The sequence below is a fragment of the Lepidothrix coronata genome, unplaced genomic scaffold (assembly GCF_001604755.1).
Source record: "Lepidothrix coronata isolate B3197 unplaced genomic scaffold, Lepidothrix_coronata-1.0 Scaffold211, whole genome shotgun sequence".
Classification (NCBI taxonomy): Eukaryota; Metazoa; Chordata; class Aves; order Passeriformes; family Pipridae; genus Lepidothrix; species Lepidothrix coronata.
Genome location: NW_016690391.1, coordinates 950,982 through 966,318, shown reverse-complemented (window position 1 = coordinate 966,318; position 15,337 = coordinate 950,982). Strand labels below are relative to the sequence as shown.

Sequence of the window (15,337 nt, the reverse complement as noted above, 5' to 3'; positions counted from 1 at the left end):
TTGGAGCAACCTGGGCTGGTGGAAGGTGTCCCTGCCCATGGCAGGGGGTTGGAACAAACTGTTCTTTAAGGTCCCTTTCTTCCCAAACCATTCTGTGATTCTACACCTCGGTGCAGGAGCTGGGAAGCTGGGCTCAAACATGCTCCTCTCCCTATGGAATGATGAAGGTGGTGACCCCTCAGCACGGCTCTGGCAGAGGCTCCAGGCACTGGGAGCAGGGAAGAGGTGAGTTCACTGGGAGAGCAACGCCCTGCTCTGACTGTGAAAGGCAAGGAGCACTTTTATGATCTTCTACCTGCAGTGGCCCGAAGCAGGAGAGTGCCAGAGGACAACCAGACAGTTTAGTTCTCCAGTAGCTCTGAGAGCATGGGAGTGTGCCCAGGGACTGTTTACTGGGAGCTCATTTTCCTGGAGGAAGGACTCCTCCGTGCTGTCATTACACTAATGGAATGCGCATTGATTTCCCAGCCAGGGAGAGCTCCGGGGTCACCCGCTGGATCTCCACGGGAGATAACACTGCCATTACCAACCTGGAACCTGCCAACTTCCACCAGAGACAGCCTCCAAACCTGGGACAACCTCCGTGGCCTCAGACACGGACGTGGCTTTGTTGGAGTCGTGCTGCGCAAAGTCCGGCCTGTGGAAACTCCGTGGCCTTGCCAAAGCCTTTCCTTCTGTTCCTGCCTAAACTTCAGGGAGCTGATGTGCTCCAAGCACCGCCCCACTCAAGAGCTCTTATGGCATCCAGCCTTCCAAGCAGCTGCTTCCCTCCTCCTCCTCCTCCTCCTCCTCCTCTCCTGGGCCTCCAGAACCTCCTCCCTCTCTCCCCGCTCGCTCCCTGCCCCACGCAGCAGGTAGCTCCTCATCCTCACAGGGAATGTTTGGAAAGGGCAAAAGGGATTTGGGATAGCTCCTTGCATCCTTTTTTGAGGCCAAAACCTGCTCTGGTGCTAAAGGCTCACAGAAGAATCCCAACTTGCAGCTCTCCGAGGCAAGGAATACCATCAACAGAGGAAGGAGGGAAGGGGACAAAGGGAATGATTTGGAGAGGCCGAGAGAAGTGCGTGGAAATAATCCTAAGGGAAAAAACAGTGGGAAAGCAGGATGGGAGCAAAAAGGGGTGGAGGAGAGTCACACAGCATTAAGGTAATAGAAAAAAAAAAAATGTCTGTTTTTTTACTGCAGGGTTTTTTTACTGCAGGGTTTTTTTACTGCAGGGTTTTTTTACTGAAGGGTTTTTTTTACTGCAGGGTTTTTAGAAGGGAACAGAGATCATTCAGACTGATGAGGGTTTCTGCACATGACCGTGCTGGAAAAGACTCTTGACAGCAATTGTAAGCCACTGATTTGCAGCATCTTCACTTCTGCTCAAGTTCTCTAGCCAGCCCCGGAGCCAGGGTCCTGATTTATCCCCCAGAATGATTTTCTTCTGATGACAGAATACCATCTGCTCTTGGAGTTGTAATACGGGTACACACATGTGTAGAGCTACACCCAAAAATAAACACGTTTTTACCAGAACTGGAGGAGTTCTGAAGGGTGGCACGCGAAAACAAAACCGGCAAAATAAAAACAAATTTAAAAAAAAAAAAAGACAAACAAACAAAACCAAAGCTGCTGAAGGGCAAACAGATCCCTTGAAACTATGTAACTTCTGGGAAGCCCAACTCCTTTTATCACTGGGAAAGGAAAAAAAAAAAAAAAGAGGAGAAAACTCTCCTAGGACAGCGTCTGCCTCATCCCCGTTGCTTCAAAAATCGTACAGGCAGAGCTGTGCAGCACCAAAAAATAGATTTATTGTTATTGGACTGAGGGCAGTGGTTCAGCACTTGGCATGGCCCCTGTTTACAGCAGTAATGCTCCCGGAGACAGGAAGTTCTCCAAGTCGCTCTGCCATTATTTTTCTCCTGTTGACGCTTTTGGGAGCGGGAGGGTTTTTTTTTTAAGCCCAGATGAAAATTTTAAGTGACCCAGCAGAGAGTGTTTGGGAGCTGGCAGAGGCAGCCACGCTCGTGCTCAGCCTCAGGGACCCACATGATGTCTGGGGAGTCCAACCCCTGGTGGGGCAGCACCACACGTGTGTTTTCTTACACGACTGGACCCGGCTGTGCCCTGGACTTGGGTGGTGGGAAAGGCTTCTCCTCTCCTCTCCTCCTGCTGCTACATCCCAAAAGCCAGTCCTGAGGGAGCCATCACCTTGAGAGGGATGGATTTGATGATCAACCTAAAGTTGACCCAGGGTATTGAGCTTGAGACAGACATTGGGTCCTCCAGGTCAGAATCTGCTCCCTGAATTCTTTCCCTGTACCAGAATCTGCTCCCTAAATTCTTCCTTCATATCAGAACCTGCTCATTGAATTCTTCATCCATACCAGAATCTTCTCCCTGAATTCTTCCTCTGTACCAGAATCTGCTCATTAAATCCTTCCTCATTACCAGAACCTACTTTCTGAATTCTTCTCCATTATCAGAACCTACTCATCTAATTCTTCCTCATTATCACAGTGTGCTCCCTTAATTCTTCCCCATTATCAGAATCTACTCACTGAATTCTTCCTCATTATCAGAACCTGCTCATTGAATTCTTCCCCATTATCAGAATCTACTCATTGAATCCTTCCCCATTATCAGACTCTGCTCCCTCAATTCTTCCCCATTACCAGAACCTGCTCACTGAATTCTTCCCCATTATCACAATCTGCTCCCTCAGTTCTTCCCCTGCACCAGAACCTGAACTCTCCCACGGCCACTCAGATTAAACAGAAATCTTAATTCAAATTAATGGCACAACTAAGCAACCCTAAATCACTTAAAAATAAAATGATCAATTCTGGGCTCTGTCTTTCAGGGAAAAAATCACCATTCAGAGCAGATTGGAGGGAGAAGAGTCCCTGTCATTAATATTGACCCTCTAACAATGTGGGTCAGTGGCACAGCCCCTTCCTTTCATAAAATCCCAGAATGGTTTGGATTGGAATGGACCTTAAAGATCATCCAGTCCCATCTCCTGCCATGGGCAGGGACACCTTCCACCAGCCCAGGTTGCTCCAAGTCCTGTCCAACCCGGCCTTGGACACTTCCAGGGATCCAGGGGCAGCCACAGCTTCTCTGGCCAACCTGGGCCAGGGCCTCCCCACCCTCCCAGCCAGGAATTCCTTCCCAATATCCAAAGGAACTGCCCATCTCCCTGTGGCCAAACCGCCCTCCTGCTGTCTGTAGCATCCTTATCAACCCAACATAAAAACAAGTGGTTGTCTTGGAACTCCATCCACTGCCTCTTTTTCCTTGGATTTCTCCCGTTTCCATCCCCGCCTGGCGAGCGCCGCTCGTCGTTACTCCGGGATCTGATACCACGGCCCCTGAAACATTCCAAAGGCTTGGACCAGAACCCGGACGCCTGCTTAATACTGATTTTATGACCCTGTTGAATAGCATCCTCCCCTGTTTTGCACATACTTTTACGATTTTGAATGCGTTCAAGCAAAAAAAAAAAAAAAAATAATAAAACCACCCCAAATTTCAACCAAATGCTCAAATAATGCGGCCACGAAGCGAAGAAGCTGCACAGAAGGAACAAAATTCTGACTTCAGAAGACCAATAAAAATAATTGGACTGGGAATCCAGGCCAGTAGTTTCTGGGGTTTATGTATTTTTGTGATTCCAGCTTCAACTGATTGTTTTGGGTTTTTTTTTTTTCCCCTGAAAATTATATCCAGAAGGAAGAGTCCTGATGGCAGAAACTTCTGACTGTGCTTGGTAATATCCCTCCCTCGTGTTCTCCTTCCAGCTACACCTTCTCTGGCTCTGTGGAGGCTGAAAACCACCACAAAACTGACTCATGGCTCCAATCCTGAGAGATAGTAGGAAATATATAGGGAGCCTTAATTTCCAGCCCTTTCCAAGAGTCAGTTTTGAAAAGGCCTTGCTGAAAAACAAAGCTCCAGCTCTCAGCTCGAGATTGAGATCTCCAGCAGCAAGCCAAGGCACCTCTCCATTAGCTACTATTATGATAACCTATTAATAATCGTTTTCATCTGGAAAACATGTTTATTTGTTGGGGTTTTTGGAATGTTACGGCCCCGCAAAGAATAGATAGTAACCGGGATTAGTGATTCCATGAGGAAAATATGTCGTGCTCACCAAGCCACGGAGCTTTCCCTCTCCAAAATAACTATTTATTTTTAATTTTACCCAGTGAACTTCTTTTTTTGCATCAGATGCATTTCATCACAGCAACCTAAACCGGTTCATTGTACACTAAGAAAACAGGATATGTTGCAGCAGCATTGAGGTGTTTATGAATGGAGGGTGAAAAATAGAGATTAATTTTGGTTTAACCAGGTAATCAGGAAAGGGGGGGAAGACTGAGAGTTGGTCAAGCTTTAAAAACGACATTTTTCTTTCAGAAATCACTTCCAAGCCAGACAGGCAGGTTTGCCCAGTAGCATTCTCAAAACAGGGTGAGGAACAGTCACTCTGGAGCCCAGCCAAGCCCAGTGTAAATCGGTTTTGTTCAGGAAAAGGAGCCAAATTGCCTTTATACAACATCTCCAGGTTTCGGGCGACCCGTGACAATCTCAGCTCCCATTCTGGGGGTCAGGAAAAATCAAGGGCTTGGGGTTTTTTTAATTCTAAACAGCAACAATGGGCTGAGCAACACGGGGCAACCACACGAAACGATGCTGAAACTCGGTTTGGGAGCTCTGAAGTTTTGGTTGGTGCCAAATATCGGTTGGGAGAAATAAATCCCCCTGCTCTGGGGGACTTGCTGTGACCCTCCCTCATCCAGGAGGAAAATGTGGATGATGTTTTAATGGCTGACACGGGCTGCCTGGCTGGATTTCATGGAAGGCCCACAGGAGGAAATTTAAACTGGTTATTAAGAGCGTCAAGAGTGAGAATTTCCTGCTCAGAAGGGAGGGAGCTGTTGGCTCTGATGGGATTTTAACGGGGCTGGGGGCTGATATGGGTGAAGAGGGAACCATCACCCCTCCAAGCCATTCCTTGTTCTCCACCAGGTGATTTTAAATCACCTGCTGGACACGAGGAGCCTCCACTCTGCCCATAACCAACGTGAACTCTCAGCCACTGCTCACACAACGCTCCTGGCATGGCATTATCACTGGTGGCAGCTGAACTTGTTCGAGCTCAAATATTACACGGCAAACAAAGTTTGGGTTAATTTTCCTCCAGCCGGGTATCAAAGGAAGCAATGCCCTTTGAAGCAGCCACCTTCTGCTTTAGGCTTTATACAAATTCAACAGAACAGCACCTCAGAAATCCCGTACTGAGTGCAAACAATCCCCACCTTTGGAAAACAATCCCCTGTTCAGGAGTAAACAAAAGCATACATTAGTCACTGCTCCAGAGATGGGCGGCCAGTGCAGGTGATGAGATTTAACCTCCAAGCCTGACTAATAGCACGCAGCATTCCCAACTCACTCCACTACTTAAAGGCTCCTGAGCCCCTGGATATCACACCACGGGCAAGGTTTATGTCTTGGGGCCAAGTGACCACCTACTGGCAACCACTCCCAGCAGGGTAAGGGGCTCCACGGTGCTCCCTGCCAGGCTTTGCTGCATGAATAGGGACTGTTTTCTCTCAGCTGCTGGATTTTGACCTTGAGGCTCACACAGTTCACTGTTATGATTTCTAGCTTCATTACCATGGCCAGGAACTGAACTACAGGTTTGTTTTTATTAGCTTCTCCGCCACTCTGCCAGCTATTCATTTGAATCTTCTAAACAGTCATCTCTGAATCATAATGCAAATTCCATTTACTGAAAAGGTGGTACCTTTAATATAACAAATGAACACGTTTAATGACTGATACTTTCAGACATTACAGCATCCCTCGTGTTTTCAGTAAATGGATATAATTTTCTCTGCATTACCCTATTATTATTCTTTGCTAGCATTATGAAGCTACGTTCTCAGCTGCGGGTGTTTTCCACCGAGTGCATTTGAAGACGGCCCAAACAACACAATTTGAAAGACATCTGCCTCTGTATCCTCAGCTAAAAATGCTGCAGGAGAGACAGAGGAGCTGGGTTGGTGTTTTATTCCTACAAAGTATTTACTGCTCGGACGATGTTTCGGCGGGGCCACGCTCTGCCACCGTTGCGACCGTATTTACATTGGAAGGGGATCTCCAGCTGCATTTCACTTCAAAGGGAAATAAGGGCTGTGGTGTATAATCAGCATCACTTCCTCGCTCTGAAGAAGCCTGACCCATCTCCCATGGGGAGCAAAACACTTGGGGAGCGAGCGAGCAGAAGTGGGTCACCCTTGTAACTCTCCCGAAGGGCCACGCGGGCAACCGCACACCGGGCGCCGGGTCGGATGCTCACACGGGGAGAGAGGGAAGGGAAAACGGTCAGGAGGGATCAGCAACCCCTGAGGAGCATTCCTTCTGGTTCTGAGAGACACAGGTTGCTCTGAAAGGAAACCTGCTGAAGTGCAGTAGCTGCTCTCACTTGGAACTGTGAGCGTTACGGCACCGAATCGTCCTGGAACAACACCGCGGTGTTTGGAACGCCACGAAAACCTGCCAGTTTTACTTGCAGACAAACATAAGTAAACATCACGTGAAGTCACACGGGAGATGTGACAGGTTTTCATCCTTGACCTTAAGAGAGAGAGAGGCTGATCTTTCTTCTGAGCTCCCTCTGAGCAACAACAACTCTCTGGCTTCTCTTCCGCGGGTCTGACCGAACCTCCCCAAACTCCCCTTAAGGGAAGCACTTAAAATAAACTAATAGGACGGTAAACATGGTGGCTTGGAATTTATGGGGTTTAAGATGATGGCTTGGAGCCAAAGGGTGAAGCTGCAAAGGGTCTTTATGTTGGTTTTTTTTTGGGTCAAGCTCTGTGCACCTGCCCACCCACGGGCAGCGTGAGCCGCACGCGTCGGGTTCTGTTTGCAGCTTCCAGATGACATTTTTAAGTGGTCCCAGCCCAAGTCAACTCCAAATCCTGTTTGTTATTGATGCTCCAAAGGCCTTTTTACTTACATACCAGTCATTACTGGTTATGGCAGAGACAGAGCAAGTCAGGTATCAAACCCCTCTGTTCTGGCTGCTCTCTCCCATCCACTTTGCAGCAGACATTAACTAACAGGACCGGTGCATCCTGAGGGGAAAACAGGCCAGAAAACATGCCCTGTGCCTTTAGCAGGTCAGGATGAACCCGCAGAATTTTCAGATCTATGCAGGAAATATTTGCACTGTGCAGGGAATATTGAGAGAGACCCGCTCTGCTGCAGAAACTAGAAGGGGAACCCCATCGCGAGTCCCTACAGAAGACGAAAATTCTCATTTTAAACTCAAAACACGCCACTTGAGCTTAACCACAGGTAACGCCGTGCTGCTCTAAACCAACAGGGGCGGCTCCCGGAGTCAAAATGCCACTTTCTGTGAGGTTTTGATTTTTTTTGGTTGGTTTTTTTTTTTTCCCCCAACCGAGATTTTGCCATTCGAGAAACCCGAAGCGACGCCGGGGGACGGGCGACGGCGAAACGAGGGGAACCACCCTTCGGAAGCGGCCCCCGCGAGCCCACCCCGGGAATTTGCCACGACCAGGCGAGCAGGGGGGTGCAGCTGAGAGCAAAGAGGTACCTCTCCCGCTCCTGCCCACGAAGCGGAGGTCGTTGAACCGCGCCACCTGGTTCTTCATGGCGGCCGTGGCGTTCCGCAGCTCCGCCGAGTAGTTCTCGTCGTTCCCGGCCATCACCGTCACCAGCGTCCCGTCGGGGACGTCCCCCAAGGCCACCACCTGCGAAATCAAGGAGCAAGACCCCCTCAGCTGGGAAAAAAACGAGGAAAAAGGAGCGACAGCAAAAATCTGGGTGGAGAAGTCTAAGAAGTCTTAAGAAGTCTGAGTCTAAGAAGTTCTTTTGGGAAGACGGGAATCGTTTCCGTTCCTACTTTGCTGCGGTGGGAATCCTCCTCTTCCCCAAAACCTTGTCCACTTTGTCGTTCTTTAATCAAGCCAAATGGGTTTTTTTTGCAATTTTGATTGTAGAGTTTTAACTCTGAGCAGACAAGTTACGTGTAGGCTCACTGCTGAGCGGTGTCAGTAGTGCTGGTGGTTGACCTGTTACTGCACTAAAATGCTTCCCAACTCTTTTCCACTGTTCTTCCCCACATTTCCTGAATTCCCTGAAGGACCTAAAAGAGTGATTTCTTTTTAATATATCATTGCATCTACGATATTACCACAATAATATACTATATAAGGTACATCTTTTTTAACTCCTCGTCGTGGACTTCCCACCATTTCAAACCCTGTTTTTCTTAACAACTGGACTGGGAAGTTTTGCACTGCTGGGCCTCTGAAATACCCAGCGAGATGTGTACTCTGAGATGAAAAATAGGTGAAATCAGCTTTCCAAAACATACATCTGTAATTTTCAGTACACAAATCCCATGAACAGGACCTGTTGCCGGTCTCGTTTACAGCAGTAGCCCTTAACAGAGCTGTCCCAGCATAAATTCTGGGTAAATCCGTGGAAAATCGGGCCTCAATCAAATGTTTCATCTCAAATTAGTGAACAACTTCTTTTTTTCCCCTTTAAAAGCGAATAATTGACTTCAGGCCTCACCTGATGGACGGAAATCATGATCTGAACTAAGGAAATCTGCCCTGGCTCAGCCAAAGGCTTTACCTGGCCCCAAATGCTTGTGCTGGAGCTCCTTGGTGCCAGCATCAAACAAACATTTAGGAACACAAGATTCACTGAATTTTTGGTGCAACGACCTGAGAGACCCAAAGATTTCTGATCTTAAATGTTCTGACCTGTATCTACGCCGTTCACACTGATCAAACGATGAAAAATTTGATTTTTACTGCAATTTCTTGAGCAGGATGGAACCCTCTGAACAGTTTTACCCTGCTGCAATCAAATGGGTATGTAGGGTGTCTCTCCATTCACTCTGGCAAAAATAAGAGCTTGGGTTTGGTCCCCTATATCTTGTTTTTACAAGATATATTGCTGTTCCCTCAATTAAGTCTACATGACTCTTACCACAAATAATTAAAAAAAAAAAGATTTAAAAAAATCCAGCTAGTTTTTAATTCCTCTTTTGCACATTCTAAGAGGAAGCAGCCCTTCATCGTGCCCTCTGAGCTGCAGCTTGATATTTTTCCTTCCTCTTAGAATTTTCTAGCTCACATCCAGGCCGTTAGAATCGGCTGAAGCTTCTCACGGCCCGGTTTTATTTCTCTCGGTTTCTAATCACATTTGTCCTTCCCAAAAGGGGATCAGCAGCTCCTTTGCTCGATCAATCCCTGATTTTTTATTCCCCAGCCACAGCCACCTCCCAGGATTTGGGAGAAGCCCCCAGTCTCAGGTATTTCCCAGCCTTTCCTTCCACGGGAGGCCGAGCTTCTCAATTCTGCGCTCTCCCTTTTGCCACCAACAACCCTTATTTTCACTTCCACATGCAAACTTCAAATCACTGGGTCAAAATTCCCTCTTTACGTCTCCATTTCAACTTCCTCTTCCCCGTTCCTCCCCGGCCCAGCCTGTTGGGTTTTTTTTGTTCTCCTCTGGGTTCCAGGACGTGTTCCTGGGGCCTGTGCTCTGCTCAGCGTTGGGCTTTCCAAATTTCCCTGATTTTGGCCTAAATTAGTCCCTGCTCAAAATGCTTGAGCTCACACTCTTCTCCTTGCACAGTCTCACAATCAACTTCCAACCCAAGGCACCCACTTCTTAAAAAAACCACCGTGAAACCTTAATGCAAGCACTTGTATCCCAGGCACAAGAAAGGCCAAAAAGGGGAAAAATCAGGGCATTGCCCTGCGATGCAAATGTTTGCACATTCATTTAAGGAAATATATTCCGGGATTTTGAGAGTTCACAAAAGATTTTTGTGAATCTGGGGGTAGTTGGCCCTTACAGAGCAAATATTTCAAAGCACCGTTTCCAAATCTCACCTCCACAAAAAAAAAATCAGAAACAAGTATAAAGCTGCCACAGCCCAGAAAAGAAACTGGAGTTAAAAGTCCCAGACAATAGAAACAGAAATACAAACATTTACATTAGAAAACAGACTAAACAGATAAGCTGAGACTTGCTGACTGGAGTTATCAAGGACTTTGTTGCACTCTTTACCTCTAAAAAATATGTGTTGCCAGAGAAGCGAGAAGAGTATCAGCACTGCGGGTCTGTCGGGTATCTAAATTACCTACTTCTCCCGCATCGGTCAAACCAAACTGGCCTTTTAAATTAAGATTTAGATTCTTTCTTAACAGCAGTTGGACAGTGAATTTCTATAGCAACTTGTTAGCTATTATATAATAGTTTTTAAGTTTCTCAGAATCATTCTTTTTTTAGGAAAAAAAAAAAGCTTTTTAAAAATCAAAAAAATTTTAATTTTGGTTTGAAACAGTCTCCCGATCAAACACCACAAATGAATTTTTCTAGGGAAACATGAAGAGAAAACTCTCCGTCTCTCTCTTTTTGTTCATGCAATGGTTGTTAACAAACACCTGACAAAACTCAGCGCTTTTTTGTCAGATGCGAAGGAACCACCTGACCCGAATTTTCTAACTCCTGGTCCAAATCACCTGAAAAAAAAACAACAAAACAACACCCCACGACTTTTAAAAACGCCTTTGCGAATATTCAGTATTTAGCATGAACCCAACAAGCTCGTTTTACACGTGGTAAATTATTCCACGACTCATTTCTCGGCAATCCACGGAGAATTTTGGGGGGAGGTGAAGACGAGGAGCAGGTGTCTCCCAGCCCACCATTCCAGGGGCTCATAAGGAAACCTTTTCCCCTGTTTTTTTTGGGGGGGATGTTTTGATTTATTATTTTTCTCTTGTATTGAGTTATCCCGCTGTTACAAACTCCTGGAGAAGTTGCCGGTGAAGGCGGCGGGGGCCGCGCCGGCCGCGGGCGGGGGGGGAGCGGCGTTGGGCACCTCTCGAAACCTTCCCTGGCTTTGCTTCCCGCAATTTCCACGTAACAAGGACAGTCCCTGCCTCCAAAAGCCCCCATTCCAGAGGAGAATCCCAAAATCGCTGCCGGCTCGGCCGGGCAGGAGCGGGAAGAGCCACATCTCCTGTGCCTTCTCCATCCCGGTCCCCGCCGGGAGATGCCCGGGGATGGGACAGGGACACGCGTGGCCCCGCGGGGACCCGCCACCGTGGCCTTTGGCCACAGGGATCCCCCAGGAAAAAAAAGGAACACCGGGAACTCCTCTTATCTCCCTTCCCGGCGGGGCGGAGCGGCTTTTCCCTGCCTTCCAGGAGCTGAACTTCCCGAGCAATTAGCAGGAGCCGCCGAGTGCGTGGGTAACAGTGTAATAATTAATCTAAATGTGGGAATTTAGGAAGTGACCCTGCCGATTAGTTCCTCCCATTTTCCCCAGACTCCTATCTGCGTAAAACAAGAGGACCAGACATAATAAAACTTTGCCCCGAAGCCGCCTCGTCAGCGGGATTTCCCGAAGCTCCGGGAGCTGAGCTGATTCCCTTCTCCCTCGTCTCTCCTCTCCCCAAAAAGCCGTCGGAAAAGACTCGAGTCTGGTGGCCTTCAAACACAAAGTTGTACCGAGGCTGTCGGGGTTTGGGAGTGACCGCAAAAGAAAGCGCGAACCCGACAAATCCCCATCCTAAATCTAACCCCGGGGCTCCTCGGCAGCTGCGTGTCTGTGCGGCTCCCGCCTCGGATAAAAGGATAACGAGAATAATTACCTTTTCCTTCCCTTGCTCGGAAGCGCATCTGCAGCAGGAGCAAGAAAAGCAGCGCGTTCAAGAAGTCAGCGACAGGCCCGAGTTAAAAAAAGAGCGTGACCGAGGGGAGGATAATTTTACTCCGAGGGGAGGATAATTTTACTCGAACCCCGGTAACGGGAAGGCTGGAAAGCCCGACAAGCACCCGGGAGGCACCGCTCGGCAGGGTCCCGGCGGCCCGTGACAGGAGGGAGCCGGGATACCCTCTCCCGTGCCCTCCTCCCCATCTTTTCTCCTCGGATTTACGAGGAACTCTGGAAACTGGAGAACCCCGAGCGGCCGCAGGGTCTGCCCGAGGTTAGGCCTCGATTTTTTACTATTATTAAAATCAGCCAATTAAAAAAAAAAAAAAAAAAAAAGGAAATATGCGTTTTGGACTGTTGGTGGGTTGGTTTGATGGGTTTTTTTTACCCCCCTGGCAGGGGAAACGCGGTGCCTCCCGAGCGGGGCCCGCGGAGGAGGGCGGGTGTCCCCCGTGGGTGGCAAAGGGACCCGCCACCGCCGTGGGCGACTTCTGGGCGAGCCCGGGGCTCCTTCAGCTCCGGGGGCTCCTTCAGCTCCCAGCCGCCTGCATCCGTCTGCAGCGGGCTGCGGCATCTGGTCCCCAGGGCAGCCAAACTCCTCGGCTCTGGCTTTTTTTCTTTTTTTTTTTTTTTTTGACTTTTTTTTTTTTTTTCCCTCTCCCTTGAGCAGAGCCGGAGTTATGAATGGGGAGAGCAGGGAGGCAGCGGCTGGAGAGAGCCTTCCCAGCCCATCGCATTCCTCAGCTGCCAGCGCTCGCTCCTGTCCGCAGCCCGGGCGGGAGAGGGAGGATGGAGAGAGGGATGGAAGGGCGGATGGATGGGTGGAAGGATGGAATGAAAGGTAGGAAAGGTGGGAGGAAAGCTGGAAGGAAAGGTGGGAGGAAAGGTGGAAGGAAAGGTGGGAGGAAAGCTGGAAGGAAAGGTGGGAGGAAAGCTGGAAGGAAAGGTGGAAGGAAAGGTGGGAGGAAAGCTGGAAGGAAAGGTGGAAGTCAGGGTGAGAGGAAGGATGGGAGGAAGGGTGGAAGGAGGACCACCGGAGCGAGCCGTCCCTGCCCGGGCGCGGCTCGGAGCGCCCCGTGCCCCCCACCCTCGGGGCGCACACGCTGCCCCCCATCCCTCCATCCCTCCCCTCGCCACCCCTACCCCCCGACGCGCTGGTTTTGGGGCTCGGGCGGACGTACCTTGAAGGCGATGGGCAGCGTCTTGTTGCAGCGCCAGTGGGTGGGCAGCACGGAGCAGAGGAAGTTGGGGCTGTCGGTGCGCACCAGCTCCCCGGGGTGGTCGGCCAGGACCTCCACCATGCTGCGGTCGGCGCCGCGCAGCTTCCCCGGCAAAGCCCCGCCGTGCTCGGCGCCGGGCAGCGCCAGCGGCTCGCTCATCTTCCCCGGGCTCAGCGTGGTGGAGGGCGGCGTGAAGCGGCGGCTGGTGCTGGTATCTACGGGGATACGCATCACAACAAGCCTTTTGAGTGAGGGACCTCCACGGAGTTCTTACAGAACAGCGAGGCGAGCGGAACTCTTCGGCGAGCCGCTCTCTGGGGACCAACATAAACGGAGACGGGCCGAGGACCCGCGGGAAACTCGTTTCTACGCCAGTCCCCGAAGTTAATTTTTTTTTTTTTTTTTTTTTTTTTTGCTGAGATATAGAGAGAGCGCGCCCAGACTTAACTCTTGGCTTCCTGGCGCGGCGGAACAAACGCGTTAATCCGATAAACCCAAGGGGCGTCCGTGCGGGGCTTTACCGCGCATCGAGTCCGCGGCCGTGCCACAAAAAGTTCTCGGGGAGAAAGCTCATTCCGAACTCCCCAAGGGGAAAAAAAAGAAGAAAAAAGAAGAAGGGAGGCGACCAAGTAACAAGAAACACGCGCAAAGCCCGGGCTTCCCTGTCAGCCGCCTATCGGTTTCTTCCAGGTGATTTCTCTACAGTCTCAAGAGAAAATAAACCACACCGGCGCCTTCCGCGGGCAAAAAATGGCTCTTTTCGAGAGGGAAATTCGGGGTTGTCTTCAGAGAAGGCGGTACGAGAGCGAGACTTTGTGATCAAAGGTCAGCTGGCTACAACTCTGTGTATATATATTCACGTCCACACACGCAACCACACACACATATACCGGACTTCATAAAATATTTACAGTACAATCTGTAGAGAATTTAAACACAACAGGAATCCATTAATGTTCTCTCAGAGTTTTTTCTTTTCTTTTCTTTTTTTTTTTTTTTTAAAGCAGCCTTGAAAATGAGCTTCAGTAGTTTGGTTCGCGTCTCTCTAAGAGTAGTCGTGTCATGACCTCTCGATTATTCTTGCGCAAAAAAAAAAAAAAAAGAAAAAAAAAAAAGAGCGAAAAAAGAAAAGCTCAGGGCATTGCATTCAAGCTTCGAATCCCTATCTTTGGTGTAACGCCTTTCATCGGCTTAAAGAAAGGTCGCAGCCGATCGCAAGCTCTGAGGCTAAAAGGTCCACAGCCGAAAACTCGGGTTTGGGGATGTTGGTTAAATTGTGGGTTCTCTCTGTGGTTTTGTGTGTGCAACAGCGCTCTCTCTCTCCCACTCACGTCCTCCTTAGCAGTCAAACCAACAGCCTGCAACAACTTCGGCACTCATTGCCAATTCTCTCTCTCTCCTTTTTTTTTTTTTTAGTATCTGAGACAGTCTTCCTCTAATTCGGCCACAGAAACCGGCTGCTTAACAATGTTTGAACCGCAGCAGGTGGAAGCCTGCTCTCGGAAACATGGCTTTTCTCTCGTCCAGCGGGATGGACACGGCCAACCTGCTCCGAAAAGCCCACACACACACACACAGACAGACACACAGACACACGGAAAAACAAAAGCCGCCAGCCACAGCTAAAAAAAAAAAATAAAAATAAGAAAAGAAAACCACCCAGCAAAATCAGTGCTGTTGAAGGAGTGAAAGCTTTCCTTCCGCGAAGGGAGGCGGCGGAGGAGCCCGACGAGGAGAAGGCAGACGGGAAGCACCGGGCGAAGAGCAACCCGAGAGTTGCCGGGGGGGAAGAAGATCAACCCAAAAGTTGCCGGGGGAAGACGATCAGCCCAAAAAGTTGCCGGGGGGAAGAAGATCAGCCCACAGGTTGCCGGCCGGGGTTCGAGAGGAGTGCTCGGAGAAAGCGCATTCCCGCGGCGGGGGGAGATGGCGGGGTCTTCACGCGTGGGGAGCGCGGGGTCCCGTGTCCCGTATCCCGTGTCCCGTGTGCCGCGTCCCGCCCGGCGCCCGCCGCGGCCGGGATGGATGGAGGCGGCCGGGAGCGAGTCGGTGCGGGCGGGAGGAGTGCGGGGAATGTCATTCCCCCGCCTGCTTTGCATACGGGGGAGGGCACCGGCCAATCACGCCCGCACGGGGCGCGGCCGCGGGACGGGGGCTCCGGGAACCGGCGCGGGGATGTGCGGGACACCGGCATCGCCACCCCGGGGGCACGGCCACCGCCGCCCCGGGACACCGGCCTCGCCACCCCGGGGGCACGGCCACCGCCGCCCCGGGACACCGGCCTCGCCACCCCGGGGGCACGGCCACCGCCGCCCCGGGACACCGGCATCGCCACCCCGGGGAACCG

At 50.2% G+C, this 15,337-nt stretch overlaps 1 protein-coding gene across 2 annotated transcripts in view; it reads right to left on the bottom strand.

Moving 5' to 3' along the window:
- RUNX1 (runt related transcription factor 1) overlaps positions 1-15,337 on the bottom strand; it is a 187,970-nt gene that overhangs the window by 75,441 nt on the left and 97,192 nt on the right. The window contains exons 3-4 of one of the 2 annotated variants that reach the window (XM_017833123.1): positions 12,952-13,205; positions 7,619-7,775 (exon numbers count right to left, since the gene is read on the bottom strand). In XM_017833123.1, the coding sequence (XP_017688612.1) occupies positions 7,619-7,775; positions 12,952-13,205 (411 nt within the window). Of the gene's footprint in view, positions 1-7,618; positions 7,776-12,951; positions 14,066-15,337 lie in introns of those variants that run through there. The other variant, XM_017833124.1, reaches the window with a different exon arrangement.